At 41.5% G+C, this 14,485-nt stretch overlaps 2 protein-coding genes across 3 annotated transcripts in view; one reads left to right on the forward strand and one right to left on the reverse strand.

Annotated features, from left to right (window-relative positions):
* Window positions 1–10,129, forward strand: part of LOC122797632 (integrator complex subunit 8-like) — a 1,436,218-nt gene extending 1,426,089 nt beyond the window's left edge. Inside the window, exon 22 of the mRNA XM_044066176.1 lies at window positions 9,915–10,129. Coding sequence (XP_043922111.1) covers window positions 9,915–10,031 — 117 coding nt within the window. The 3' untranslated portion in view covers window positions 10,032–10,129. The remainder of the gene's footprint in view (window positions 1–9,914) is intronic.
* A 2,697-nt stretch (window positions 10,130–12,826) lies between these two features.
* The window catches only part of CCNE2 (cyclin E2), a 123,565-nt gene continuing 121,906 nt past the window's right edge, over window positions 12,827–14,485 (reverse strand). For both annotated transcript variants that reach the window (XM_044066570.1, XM_044066571.1), the window contains exon 12: window positions 12,827–13,759. In XM_044066570.1, coding sequence (XP_043922505.1) covers window positions 13,637–13,759 — 123 coding nt within the window. In that variant the 3' untranslated portion in view covers window positions 12,827–13,636. The remainder of the gene's footprint in view (window positions 13,760–14,485) is intronic.

Here is a 14,485-nt window from a genome sequence, read left to right on the forward strand (position 1 = left end):
CCAGATGTATGCTAACTCAAATTTTGTTTCTCTAGTAACTTCTAAGTTAATAGCCTTTCCTTGGCCTCTTCAGCTTCCCTCGGTCTATTGTGACCATTTATTCTGGCAGCTTTCTAAGTTAATAAAGCAATATTTGAAATCTGCCCTCAGTTAACTTGAAAAGGGCAGATAATGGAGGGAAAGCTGTCCCTTTTTTGTCATGACAATCAAGCTATTTTTCAATGCATCCAAGGAAGTGGACGTCCACACCATACCTTCACTGCAAAATCACCACAAACACGTTAGAACTGTGCAGACAGCAATTGATTTCATAAAAAAATAAAACCGCAAGCAATCATGACGAAGAGCTTTTGCCTTACAAAGGCATCATCAGAGTAGTGTAACACTCGCATAAAACATCCTTATATACAAGCATCAGCCTCAAACGTAACTTCCTGTAATAATTAAACTTTCATTAAATTCAGAACATATTGTAACAACCAATATGTTGAGTACCTAGTAATACAGTCTTCTACAGTATGATATAAATATTAAACATTCACCTCATTTTTTTTCAGCTTATGTACCATGCATATATAAAGGAATATATAAAATCATTCAAGCAATAAATACATGTAACAGTTATTTAATGAACCTAGCTTCCATAGATATTATTAATTCTTTCAAGACACTTGATATAGTTTCATTAATACCTGGTACAAGTCTAGCATTTAGCCATTGCTGCCACTGTTTCCCTTAATTCCTCTTCCAACTTTGGATCTCCTCCTCTTTCGTTTGTGCACACCCTATCTATTAAAAAATAGGAACCTTTTAAAATTAGAGCAAGTAGTAGCAGTATAGGCATACAGGGCACTCGTCTTTTTATTCTTAATGTCCCTGGTATGTTCGGCTGTTCTGTCCCTCAACCTTCTGATCGTCTTGCCCACATAAAAACCACTGCAGGTTGAGCATTTTGCAACATAAACCACCATATTTGTGTTGTAATTGCACCAACTTGGGCATTGTAAATTCCTATGATAACCCGTAATGGCCACATACAATATCATTGATGTATTTGCAATAACTACATGCCCCACATTTTCTCAAAAGGTCTGGTATCTTCCATTTCTAGTAACTCCTTAATATTCCTACCCCTGATATAGGCTATTTTTGGCTTTAAGCCTATGTTTGATTTAAGGTTTACATCAAAAATCCCCTCCCACAAGATATTTAACCTGGTAACCAATCTGGGAGTTTCATCAGTGTACTGCAAATCATTACAGCTCCTTCATAGTTCCCCTTGTTTTTAAAATAGGAGTGAACCTAGAACTCCTACTGTTTACAAACATATTGGGTAACCCCTGCTCTTGAACATTCTTATCAAAGTTTCTATTACCTGTTCAAATTTTAGATCTTCACTAATTAACCTTGATAGCCTAAACATTTGTCCCTTGACCACGCTTCAGAACTCCTACTGTTTACAAACATATTGGGTAACCCCTGCTCTTGAACATTCTTATCAAAGTTTCTATTTCCTGTTCAAATTTTAGATCTTCACTAATTAACCTTGATAGCCTAAACATTTGTCCCTTGACCACGCTTCTTTTCTGGTGCAATGGGTGACAGCTGCTAAACTCCAATAACGTGTTAAGAATAAGTTTTTTCTCTAAAAATATTTGACGTCATCTTTGATCATCTTTCCAGCATGATATCCAAAAAAATCTCTTTTAGTGTTATGTATTCTGTATGTGAATTATAGAAACCGTGTGGTGCTATTTAAATAGTTTACACATTGTTTTGCTTCCTCCTGACAGTATCAATATGTCATCCAAAAATCTAAAAAAATGTCAAGATCTTGGACATATACTCAAAGGAAAACACCAATTGTTTCTCCCATTCAACCAATAGTAAATTTGCAAACACTGGGGCACATTTGGCACCACTGTTTGTCAAAAGAATTACCCTTAAAAAAAAAAAATGAAACATTTTTCAAAATGATATCCATCATGTCCACTGACAGATTTAATTTTCATCACAAATAATACCCCCAATCTTAAACTTTGCGAAAAAAATTCTAAACCGTCTTCATGCAGTATCACTGAAAAATTAATGACATCAATAGTTAGGAACAAAAAGGTCCATCTTGCATTAAAACCCCTTAACAGTTATAAACAGTGCCAGGAGTCCTGTAAAACGCGTTTTTTTAACACTTTTTGGGAGTGATGGTCAACAAATCCTGCTAGGGATTCCATCTTAGATTCCGTAGCTGCCACAAGTGGTCTCAACGCTGGCTTTATCTGGTCTTTATGTATTTTGGGAATACCAAATATAGCTGGAATCCTTGGTGTATCATTAACTAAATAGTCAAATTCAGCTTTGGTAATGGCTCCCTGGTAAAGTGCATCGTGAAGCCACATGTCTATCTTTGCATAAGATCTGTTTATTCCATTCTTTGAAACTCTAACATAGGTGGATATGTCATTCAAAATATGGGTGGCCAACTGGCTCACCAACAGGACCCTCAAAGTCAAAATAGGCACCTCCACCTCCGATAGCAGACCTGTCACTAATGGAGTTCCCCAGGGATCTGTCCTGGGACCCCTGCTATTTGGCATTTATTTCTCAGAGGTCCAGGCAAAGACAAAAGGCCTGTGGCTGACCAAGTTTGCAGATGACTGCAAGTTGGATGTTGTCATTGACTCCCCAAATGATAACATACTGCAAGAGGGTCTCACAGGAACCAATGATTGGTGCCAAAGTTGTGGCCTCAAACTAAAATGCAAAAAAATGCATCATACATCAGCAAAAACACAAACCTTGCCGATTACTACATCAACAGCAGCCCCCTAAGCACACAAAGTACAGTTGTGTACACTTACCATAAATGTTGATGTGCAAGTGTATTCACTGTTGCAAGTCATCACACTTGAGTTATCTGCCTGCAGGTAGCCCTCAATCAGCCCAAATACCGGAGTCTTGGGATTTCTGCGTGGATGCTGTCACTTCTTCCATGACGTCAGGGGATATAAAACAGGCACCCAACACCATTACATCAGTTTTTCTTGCTCCAAATGTCAGGAGCCCCCAAATAGGAAGCATGTATATGGTGGGGAACACCACCAGCAAAAAGGAAATACCACTGCCAGTAAAAATGGCCAGAGAGGAGAGGTAGAAAGGACAGAGAAAACCAGGGGGCTGGAGTGAGGGAAACCAGGACTGCAACAGTGAATACACTTGAACATCTACATTTAAGGTAAGTGAAGAACATAGTATAGTTGTGTACAGTCATCACACATGGGTTGATTCCCAAAGCTGAGGAAGGGTGGAGGCAGTCAAGAAGTGGTAGGGCTGGCTAGCAGGCCTTGTAAGACTGCTGTAGCAAATTCAGCTCTGGATTTAGAAAAAAATAGGTAAGTATTAATGCTTGGTGAAGGAGTGTACAGTACTCCAGGTTGCAGCTTCCAGAAGGTCTCTGGTAGGGACTTCCCTGAGAAATGCTGTAGAGGTGGAAGTAGCCCTAGTGGAATGTGGTCTGATCCCCTGTGGGGTAGGTTTTCCATGGTGCTTGTAGCAGGAATGGATGCAGTGTGCTATCCATTTGGAAATGGATGGTTTTGAAATGGCCTTGTCCTCTGCCCCTGTAACAAAGCTGACTAGCAGCTGGTCAGATTTTCTGAAAGATTTAGTCCTGTCAAGGTAGAACTTGAGCTGTCTGTGCACGTCCAAGGAGTGCAGGATCCTTTCTCCTTTATTCTGAGGATTAGGGAAGAAGGTTGGCAAATGGATGGATTGGTTTAGAGCCACACTGGACACCACCTTAGGCATAAAGGATGCTTAGTCCTAAGGGAAGCCCTGTCACCATGGAAAACGATGGGTCACACAGCGCCTGTAACTCTGTCACACTTCTTGGTGAAGTTATGGCTAAAAGCAAGGCTGTTTTCCAAGAGAGGAATTTTAACTCTGCTGAAGCAGGTTCAAAAGGGGGAAACGTGAGCTTTTCCAGTACAAAGTTAAGGTCCCAGGCAGGGGTGGGTGCTCTCCTAGGGGATCTTAAGTGGTTAGCCCCTAGCAGGAACTGTTTGATGAGAGGGTGAGAAGATAGAGGTGGTTCAGTATTATAATGAGCTGAGATGGCAGCGGCATGAATCTTAATGGAGGAGAAGGATAGGCCTCTATGGAGTAGCTCTGCTAGGTAATCCAGGATTAGAGGTAAGGAAGGCACTGCTGTGTCCTTTCCTTGAGACTGATTCCAAGAGCAATATCTTTTCCACTTTTCAGCATAGGATTTCCTAGTACTAGGCCTTCTGGCTTCAAGAATGATGTCCAGCACCTGTTTGCTGAGGGTTGCTGGTAGTGTATTCAGGGGATAAGCCAGGCTGCAAGGTTTAGGGTTTGCAACTGTGGATGCAAAATATGTCCCTCCTGCTGAGACAGCAGGGTAGGAGCCTGGTGAAGGTGCCACTGTTGGCAGACTGCATAAGAGTGGGTACCGGTGCTGACGTGGCCAGTCTGGGGCAATAAGAATTACCCTTGACCTGTCCTGTTTGATCTTGGGAGGGGCAGAGGGAGAAAGGCATAAATTGAGAGTTTTTTCCATTGGAAGGATAGGGCATCCACCTTCCAGGCCCTGCTGTAAGGGTGCAGAATTTGCCCAACTGGTGGTTCTCGGCAGAGGCAAAGAGGTCCACCTCCTGTGTCCCCCACCTCTGGACTAAAAGGTTGAAGGTGTTGGGCTCCAATTTCCACTCGTGTGGGTCTAGGAGATTTCTGTTTAAGTCGTCTACCAGTGAATTTTGTTTACCTGCCAGGAATTGAGCTTGTAGATGCACTTGGTTGCTCAAGGCTGTGTTTCACAGGGTCATGGCTAACCTGCAGAGTGGGTAGGAATGGGCCCCCCCCTGCTTGTTTATGTACCACATAACTGTGGTGGTGTCTGTTTATATCAGCAGCTGTCCTGGAAGGCTTAGGTATTTGAAGGCTGTCAGAGCATTCTGTACAGCTAGCAACTCTTTTTGATTGATGTGCAGGAGAATTTGCCTGGGCTCCAGTGGCCCTGAATGCACTTGCCGCCATGTGTGCCCCCCCCCCATGCATAGTCTGATGCATCTGTTGTCAGGGTTTGGGCAGCGAGGGGTTGAATGAAAGACAGTCCCTTGTTGTGGTTGCATGCTTCTGCCCACCAAAGGGAACTCTGCCCTTGGACAAGGTATGATTGGAATGAGTTTCCAGGTCCTTAGAATGTTGACACCAAAGGCTTTTTAAGTACCATTGAAGTTTCCACATATGCAGTCTTGTATATGGAATTAGCAGAATACCCTAGGGCTTTGCAGTATTTTCCTTGCAAATAGCAGGGTTCTTGTGGCCATTTGTTTGAAGTAGTTGGTCAGATAGACCTGTTTTTCTGGAGTGAGAAATGTAATCTGGAAGTTGTGTCCAAGCTTGCTCTCAGGAATACAATTTTTTGACTGGGCACCAGTTGCGATTTCTTTTTGTTGGTGTACACCAATGAAGTGAGAAGACTTTTTACAAATGACAGGTGCTGAAGCAGCAATTCCTGACTGTCCGTCTGAATCAGGCAATCGTCCAAATATGGGAAAATTTGGATATTTCTCTGCCTGCAGTAGATGGAGCCAGGCACTTTGTGAATATTCTGGGTGCAGTAGATAAGCCAAAGGGAAGTGCAGAGAACTGTTATTGCATAGAGCCTGCCCTGAAGCGTGGATATTTCCTGCAGGACTCCCTTTTGGGGATGTGCAGATAAGCTTCTTTTAAGTCTAGTGACTAACCAGGCATCCTTGGCTAGCACAGGGAGAAGCTGTTGCAGGGTAAGCATCCTGAATTTTGGGACCACCAGAAAGGTGTTGAGAATTGATAGATCCAGGATTGGGCGCCAAGAGCCCTCTTTTCTGGGCACCAGGAAAAGTCTGGAGTAAAACCCCCTACCCCCTTTGTTCTGCTGGAAAAGGTTGAATAGCTCTGACATTGAGCAGGGGAACTGCTTGCTTTTGAGCCTCTGCCCACTGGTTTGGAGGAAGGTCTGGAAACTCGCTTAGGGTTGGCAGTGAATGGAAGTAGAATCTGTACCCCTGGGATACAATGTTTAGGACCCATCAGTCATGAGTAATGGACATCCAATTTTTTTGCATGAAGGCCAAGTTTTCCTCCTAGGGGTACAAGTAATTGGGCAGGGCTGGGAAGGATTTTGTGAGCTTTTTCCATAAGGGGACGGCTTACCACTCCCTGTTTTTGAGGTGGGAGCACTCCATTATTTAGCATACCCTGAGACTGTAGTCTGGGTGGCCTGTTTCCCCTGGGTTTGGACTGAGAAGGCCTAGAAGGGGGCTGGAAAGGGCCAGTTTTTATAAGGCCAATGCCTACTGAATCTAGGTGGCTGCACTTGTAAGAATGTTTTAAGAGTTTGCATAGATTTAGCTGTTTCTTCCATCTTTTTAAGAACCTCTTCTGCTTTGGGGCCAAACAAACAGTTGAAGCGTCTAGTAATTTTTATTTGACATGATCTGGCAATGTTTGTTCCTTCAGCCAAACCTTCTCAGTAAAGACCCAGTGACTGCAGCCCTGCAAGATGCTTCTAGGGCATCAAAGCCATACTACAAAGTATGCTTACTAACTTGGTTTGCAGAATTATTTTCTGCACAATCTGGAAGTAACCCCTTTTATTTAATTAGTTCCATAATATGTTGCTGGTACTTCATGTGAAATTGGCAATTCAATGCCCTGATGGCAAGAGTTATATACCTTCTTACTCCATCTGTCTAAAGCTTTGGAATCCCTGTCTGAAGGGGTGGTCTTTTTGGCTGTAGTAGCCTTGATACCTTTAGGTCCCTCTGAAATGGTCTCTGGATCCGCAGTAGGATTCTTGAAGAAGTTTGAGAATCAGGTACTCTGTAGTACCTGTCAGGTTTTATAGGGGCTGGGGATAAAGTGTCTGGAGTAAGACTGGATTCCATGAAGACATCTACAATATCCAGGACAGGGGATATAGCTAGAAGCCCATGCTGAGGCAACTCTAAAACTTCTCTTGAGTCTCTTTTTGGAGTGAGGGTAGTCATGGTGTTCCCAGCGGAAATGCTGTCTTAAACTATGCAAGGTTTCACCAAAAGAAAAATCTTCTGGAGGGGAGGCAGGGGGAATGGATTCCTCTGCATCTGAATCCTCATAGGTTGATAAGGGTCAGAGTCATCGGACTCCTGGTCTGTAGAATCAGAATGAAACTCCGTTATTTGTCTCTTAGCAATTAGGGTATTAAGTTCTTCAGCCATTCTAAGCATTTGTTTTTGTGGCATGGGAGCTTGAGCATGCGCTTTGGTTGTCTGTTTTCTAGGCGTAGTGCGTACTCTGGGCCTAAGAAACTCTGTAGTTTTGCTAAAAACTAAATCATTGGTTTAATTCAAACATGGGTAGGTCAGAAAACACCCTCAGATGCCGATGCCTAAACAGCGGCTCCGGACCCAGCCAAGGTAGAGATATCCGCAGGTTCCATAGTCGAAGAAGCATCTCACAGCATACCAGACTCCGAATAGGTCTCAGCAGAGGCCTGTGAATCTTTAGAAATCGGCATCAGGAGCTGCAAATACACCTCACTGTGTACCGGCAGACTGGCGACTAGCTTAATGGAAGAGTTGTTGGACCTATGCGGTCTGTCTTTATCTTTACATTTTTTAGGAAGATCGGTAGTCAGATGGTGTATTGAAACCATTTTGGAATACGGAGAATGAGAGTGAAAGAATTTGGTGATAAAGCCCGACGATGAATGGTTCGGGCGTTAAACAAGGCACAAAACCGACAGTGAGGGATATTGTGGTCTGGGCCTAAACAGGTGACGCAGTAAGAAAGAAAATCTCTGTGAGGTATTTGGTTTCCACAGGCAAGACAATCGTTACCTTTTTCTGACATCAGTTAGTGCAAGAAAAAAGTATCCCCAATGGGGTACTTAGCTTTAGAAGACTTCAGGTTTGAAACTTGAAAAATGAAGATTTCAAGTAGCGGCTGACCGGCACTTGCGAACTGCTTCTGGCTCCTTAGCAAGAAAGACTGATGTAATGGCGTTGGCTGCCTGTTTTATACCCCTGACGTCATGGAAGAAGCGACATCATCCAACGCAGAAATCCCAAGACTCTCATATTCGGGCCCACTGAGGGCTACCTGCAAGCAGGTAACCCAAGTGTGATGACTGCAACATTGAAACACGAACAACATGCTATGGTGAGAAACCTCGGTACTCAGGTTGAGAACAACCTCACATTCAACCATCATGTAGCGGCAGTGGTCAGAAAAGCCTTTTACTTGGTTCATCTCATAAGTAAAGGGATTGCATCCACAAAAAAAAAGGAGATTATTCATTAGACTAATAATAGAGTATAATGCCCAGTTTGGGATGTACCTCTCCAAAACAACTGCACCAGCTGGAAAGGCCACTACCATATCTCACAAAGAGAATCCATAGCCTCCAACACCTGTCCTATGCAGACAGGCTGACATCACTATCACTCTACTCAGTATCGTACATATTGCTCAGGGGTGATCTGTGTCTCGCCTACAAGGCAGTATCGGACCCTGCCCTACTAGAGATGCTCCATATCTGTAAGTCTAACTCCTCATGCACTACCCGCTCAAAAGGCCTGAATCGAATATGCGACACCAACAAAACGTGACATATGCGTCTCCCAGAGGCTGCCCAATTTCTGGAATAAACTTCCCATACACGTCAAACAGAGCACCTTGCTGACCCTCTTCAAGCGCACACTTGATGAGTGGTTAGGAAACCACAAATTTGTCCCAGGGGTTCCACCTGTGTCCTTCATTGACAGGTGCTGACTGAGGTTTCTTTTTGGGGATAGACTCTTGGCTAAGCTTGTAAGGGCCCCAGGGCCATTAGCCTAGTAACCTCCTATGATCCTACATGATCTTTTGTTCTTATACATATTTGTTGTTGCTGTTGTGTCACATTTGTTAGCCAAGAAGCCAGAGAGATCATGTATGGTGGAATAAAGGACTAAAACTTGTTAGTCATTTTTACGGAAAGTTTATACAGGCTGTTTGCCTCATGAGTTTATTAAAGCATTAAATATGTACTGCAGTTCTTTGGCAGTCGAGCAACCTCTTTGTTGGGGGTGGGGGCAGGATGGGCCTCACAGTGGGCAGCCCTACTAGGATCTGTAAGTTTTTTTTTTTAAACCAGTAGTGGTGTCCCCCACTTCTTGATCTTGTTCCTTGGCCACCAGTTCACTGCATAAATTTTTGACCCTTAAACTCAGTTGATTCTGTGGTACTAGCATTTTCCACTGGTTCATCATACCACATGCTGTATCAGTTCAGTATTTACTTTGTCCTTTCTTTATATCCAAGGATTTCTTTGTGTGAAATATCTAGTGCTGCCCATTTCCTGCTTCTTTGGCAGAAACATACAGCATCACTGATAACTGCTGCTTTGCTCTTCATGTCTGTATCTAACCTGGTGGTCTACAGTGGGGCAACTGTGTTACAGAAACGTAAACCCTTGATTACAAGAAAATGTAGAGCTATCCTGAGCTCAAGAAATCCCAAAGTTAACCTTATAGACCAGATGGAGTACATTTGTAGCCTTTATGTGAACTAAAAACACAGCGATAAATCAGGTTGACAAAAACCTGCTTCCCAAATGCCATTTAACTACACAATATATTTTAACATGCAAGTATAGTGTACTTGCACAGTACAACAGATGTTTACTTTTTATATAGAAGTTATTTAGACAGTGAATTACTTATACTTGCAATACAAATATTGTTACTGAAGGAAAGATATAGACTTGGTTGTGCTTTAAGGAATTTTTTTTGTGAAGAGGAGTGAATTAGTACAGTGTTTCATATACAATCTTAAGTTCATTTTACCTGTGACTTACACAAGACTTAATTAGCTATTATTTTTCCACCTAGATCAAAGCAATAGGACAGACAGAGCTTAATGCCAGTAATCCTGAAGAAGTACTGCAGCTTGCAGCTCAGAAAAGGAAGAAGAAATTTCTCCAAGCAATGGCAAAGTTGTATTTTTAGCTGCTTGATATGCAAAATGTATAAAGAGAGATGTTTTGAAAAATATGCTTTTATTTTTTACAGTTTATCATTAAGAATAAACAATTGTAATAAAACAATGTCTTTCAGTATTTACTATAAAAATACATATATATACAGTTGAATTAAAATAAGTTCAACATAAACAGTACAACACCTGAATTTTTCTTACCTATCTAGAGGGCAAGAAATACTGATATCTCAAAATGTATTCTGAATGCTCAAACAAATTATTTGCATATAAACAAAAGAACTAATTTACGTGAAAGTGGCTCATACACACTGGAATGTAAACTGAACTGTATAGTTGTGTAGGAACTTATTTTAGGGAGGTTCTTCTTTTGGAGCAGGACCACAGTAGGTTCTTATAGATTAGTACTGGACTGTCCTTGTGGGCCATTTGCAAGCCTAGCCAGTTATCCCATGTGAGTCAAGCCTTGCACTTTGGTAAACACAACCATTTTGCTAACCTCCCACTCTGAGTTCTTTGTAGGTCTAATACATGACCTAGCAAATTAGATGCCCTAAACTGAAATTCCTAAAAGTGGCTTTCTGTCAAAGAGGAAAACACATAGCCCTGCACCCCAAGGTTGTTTGACCTCGTAGGTGGTAGAGAAGGGCCTACATTCTGAGTTGGATGGATTTCACTTGCAGTTGGCTACTTTCCTAAAATGACAGTATCAAGTAACTTATTGCCCCACATGTGTACAAGTTAAATGAAGCAGGGCCTGGTGCTTGGGAAAAGATGAGGATGGCATGGCCTGCTTCAGGAAGTTTTCTTGAAGGCCATTTAATGTTGCTCTACAGCAGCCCTCAGTGGTGAAAGTTCAAAGTAGTCCCTCTAGTAAAAAAAAAAAAATAATTTGTTGGCATCCTCAGACTTGCAAAGTGTCTTGCCCACAATAAGCCCTCCACCTACAAATGTAATACTTATTACAGATTCAAGGCAAATAATTAAAAACTGTACAAATATTAACCAGAAGCTGTAACAAAAAATTATCTGTGCTTATAAGTCCTAATACACAGTGCCTGAGTATTCTGATTTCACACAGTAAGTAGACTGTGTGGGAAACGGCATCCCCAGATTTTATAGCATGTTGGATGTAATAGCACAAAAAGTATTTAGGGTTACTACGAGTAACATATAAAAACTATGAGAAAGCAGGCTAAGGTATACAGAGTCTGCTGGTGGTCAGAATCAAGGGTTACTATGTTGCAGTTCAAAAGGGAACAGAAAAGGGGGCGGTTAATCTTGTCCCTTCTCATCTGGAAATAGAGAACTTCCCAGACTAGACAAAAATAAAGTACAGAAAAGTGTAGTTCCATAACAAAGGATGGGACACAGAAGGTCTAGCTGTGGACAGCCTGCAGTTAGGGTCCCAACTGTAATTGTGTTGACTATCACAAACCTTGACTGCTTGTATAGTTGACGGCTTTTAACTGTTGTAAAATGTGGCAGTTCACCTCCTGCAGCGTACATGGTACAAGTTTGCTTCTCAATTCTGCTCATCCCATTATCTGTAAGCTCAGTAGGCAGCATTGGGACCTTGTTCAATGTAAACCTGATAAAGCAGACATTTGAAAAGTTAAACAGGCTATAAGCAGCTGCACCACTGTGATGGTGGTACATTCTAGCAAATTCCATTAAACTAGTATGGTACCAAGAGCACAGCAGCACTAATCCACTCTAGTCTAATGTCAGCTTAAAGCCCAATCACGTGAAAAGAAACAGCAGGGGACTAGATTGGTAAAATGTCACCCAGAAAACAGCAGGGGACTAGATTGGTAAAATGCCACCCAGAAAAAATACACAAGTCTGAGAATGTAGTCTTACAAAAATATAGCTACTTGATAACATCTGGGCTCATCTTTAGGAATTTTAAGTTGAAGAGAAAATGGGACTTGAATATGGAGTCAAGACATACACATGTCTTATAATTTCAGTTTTGTCAGTGGTTCTCAGGAATCTTCTTGCAGTACTGCCATATGTGAATGAAAACATCTCAGATGGTTCTTTAAAAATGTCATCTGACAAAGTTTCACATAAAATGCAAGTTACCCTGCTGTCCTCTTGGTGATCACCTACAGCTACCTAGGTGTACTTTGAAGAACTGTGTAAAAGTTCAGCAGTGGGACATGGGCACAGAACTACAGACGCTAAGAAAGAAATTGTTAGGCAGTATAATATGAGCTACATATAAATGTCTGTGTGGCCCTTGTGACAAGCAATAACTTTACCCTGCTGCAAGAGAAACCCTCCATTTATTCTTATTCTTCAAATAATGAAGAAATAAACAGCAAAAGGTGTATTTATCATTTGTTTTAAATTTACCTCCAAGAAAAATAAAAGTTCAGGTTTAGAAAAGGTATACAAAAGTAATTGTGAAAATGATCACAGGTACAGCTTACCCAAGTATGTAGCAAGTAAATTTGCCCAGTATTGACACTGATACATAAACTTGCATCAGTTCTATTTTTAGAGTAGTTAACTGCAAAATGGTATCACAGAAATGCTGCTTCAGAGGGCCATTAACAGCAGCCACTTCTAGGCAGTTTGGTTCCCAAGACAGAGCATGGAAAAGGTGCCTTCACTATTAAAAAATGCTCTTTGCATCATGGCCCTTGTGGATGGTTCTCACTTCATTGCAAAGGTGAAACAGCCTGAATCCCATATTTCTAATGCTGGTGAGTGTAAACATCTACAGTACAAAAGGGCGTTTCACAGTGATGGCCTGGAGCAAAACAGCCCACATCAGGTAAAAGTCAAGGTCATTTATGTCCAGATCAGCTTCAGGAGTCATGAACACGACCGTAATTGCTACAGCAGTAGGACTCCTGAAAATAGACCTAGAAGAGAAAATCTGACTGTCAGTGCCCACAGCATCTACAGACAGCAAATGTTACCCTCCTATTAAACAGTTTATCCCCAGCAAAATGATCTACCATCTGTTCAATGAAAAATACAGATCACATTTAATGCTGTAGCAGAATCTTTCTCCACTCTACTGTTGAGAGATCCTGTTTGCCACTGCATGATCCTACTTTTTCACTTATGACAACTCCTAGTTATAAGATACCAAATACTGCCTTTATCAGTTTCTAAAAATACAATCTTTTGTTTACATTTCAAATACAGTAATGGTATGAATATCTGAAATGTTGTTAAATAAATGGTGCTTGCAATTCATTTAAATATTTTTCCATAAAATTGGAAAAAAGCAAAAAGAACACCAGCTTCTGCTCTCTCTTCCGTGCTTTCATTCAGAGATCGAATGAAAAGGAAACTGGACTTAAATATATTTCACTGGGCATTAAAACAGTTAGTTATCCTTCTGAAGAGATGTCTACAAATTAAATAAATTAGTTTTGGCTACTGCCAAGGAGCCTGAGGCTTGGCAAGCTCAGTCTTTGTAGTATTGCTGGGTTTCTGAATTTCATATGCTTTAATCCTGCAGTGCTGAACTGTCTCCACTTCTGTCGGGGCACAGTTCCCCCATCACTCCATGAGAGCATCCTTTCACAAGATGATGCTCAATGTAACCTTGAAAACACCAGGTGAGCCTCTCTCCTACTGGATTCCACTCAAATCAGTGTCCTGAATCGCTGATGTGTTTCTCTGTACTTTTTGGTGGCGTTAGGATTCCACTGACTGATACGGGTGACTGCTGACCCACTTTCACACATAGACTCTGCCTGACGCGTACTTCCTCCTAGAAGAGAGGAAAAAAATGTTGAGATCATTTCTGGGGAGATAAAGCATACACAGATTTCTAAACTTCATAGACTTTGACAGTATAGTTCTTGACTTTTTCCAACAATGTGTAAAAACGTTTGAACCCCTACTTAGTTGTGCACCACCTTTGACTAACAAGCCTTTTTTTTTTTTTGCTGACCTTTTACTTTCATTTTAGTGACACTCGTCTATCTTCACAGTTTTCTTTAACACAAAAAGGTAAAAGTGTAGAAAATCTTCACTGTACCTCAGCTGATTTGGGACCTTTATCCCTGAATATTTTTGGCTTCATTGCCACGTCTGGTACTAATGCTCCATGGCCCCAAACCATAATAAAAGCCTATACAATGGCAGGGCACCCAACAAGTGTATTTTATTGGTGACAGTTCACAAAATGAGCAGAGCATCATGTTCAGTGTCATGTTCAACCATGACTGAGCCGACCCAGTTAAAGATGTAGAAATGTATACAAGTCATAATGAATACTTCTTTTGCAGGCTGCATCATTTTATAACAGTGTGATCACAAATGTAATAGCTAGTCAAGTATAAACAAAACTGCAAAGAAACTTTTTTTCACATGTCCAAGGATGCTGCAATTCCTACTCCAGCACAGGCAGCAGATTCCTGTCTGTTGTGGTGATGCATACTATCAGTCCGGTCAATCCTTCCCAAGTAACTGTTATTTCCTTTTTACCCACACT

Source organism: Protopterus annectens, chromosome 3.part1 (genome assembly GCF_019279795.1).
Source record: "Protopterus annectens isolate FY-2018-M chromosome 3.part1, PAN1.0, whole genome shotgun sequence".
Lineage (NCBI taxonomy): Eukaryota > Metazoa > Chordata > Ceratodontiformes > Protopteridae > Protopterus > Protopterus annectens.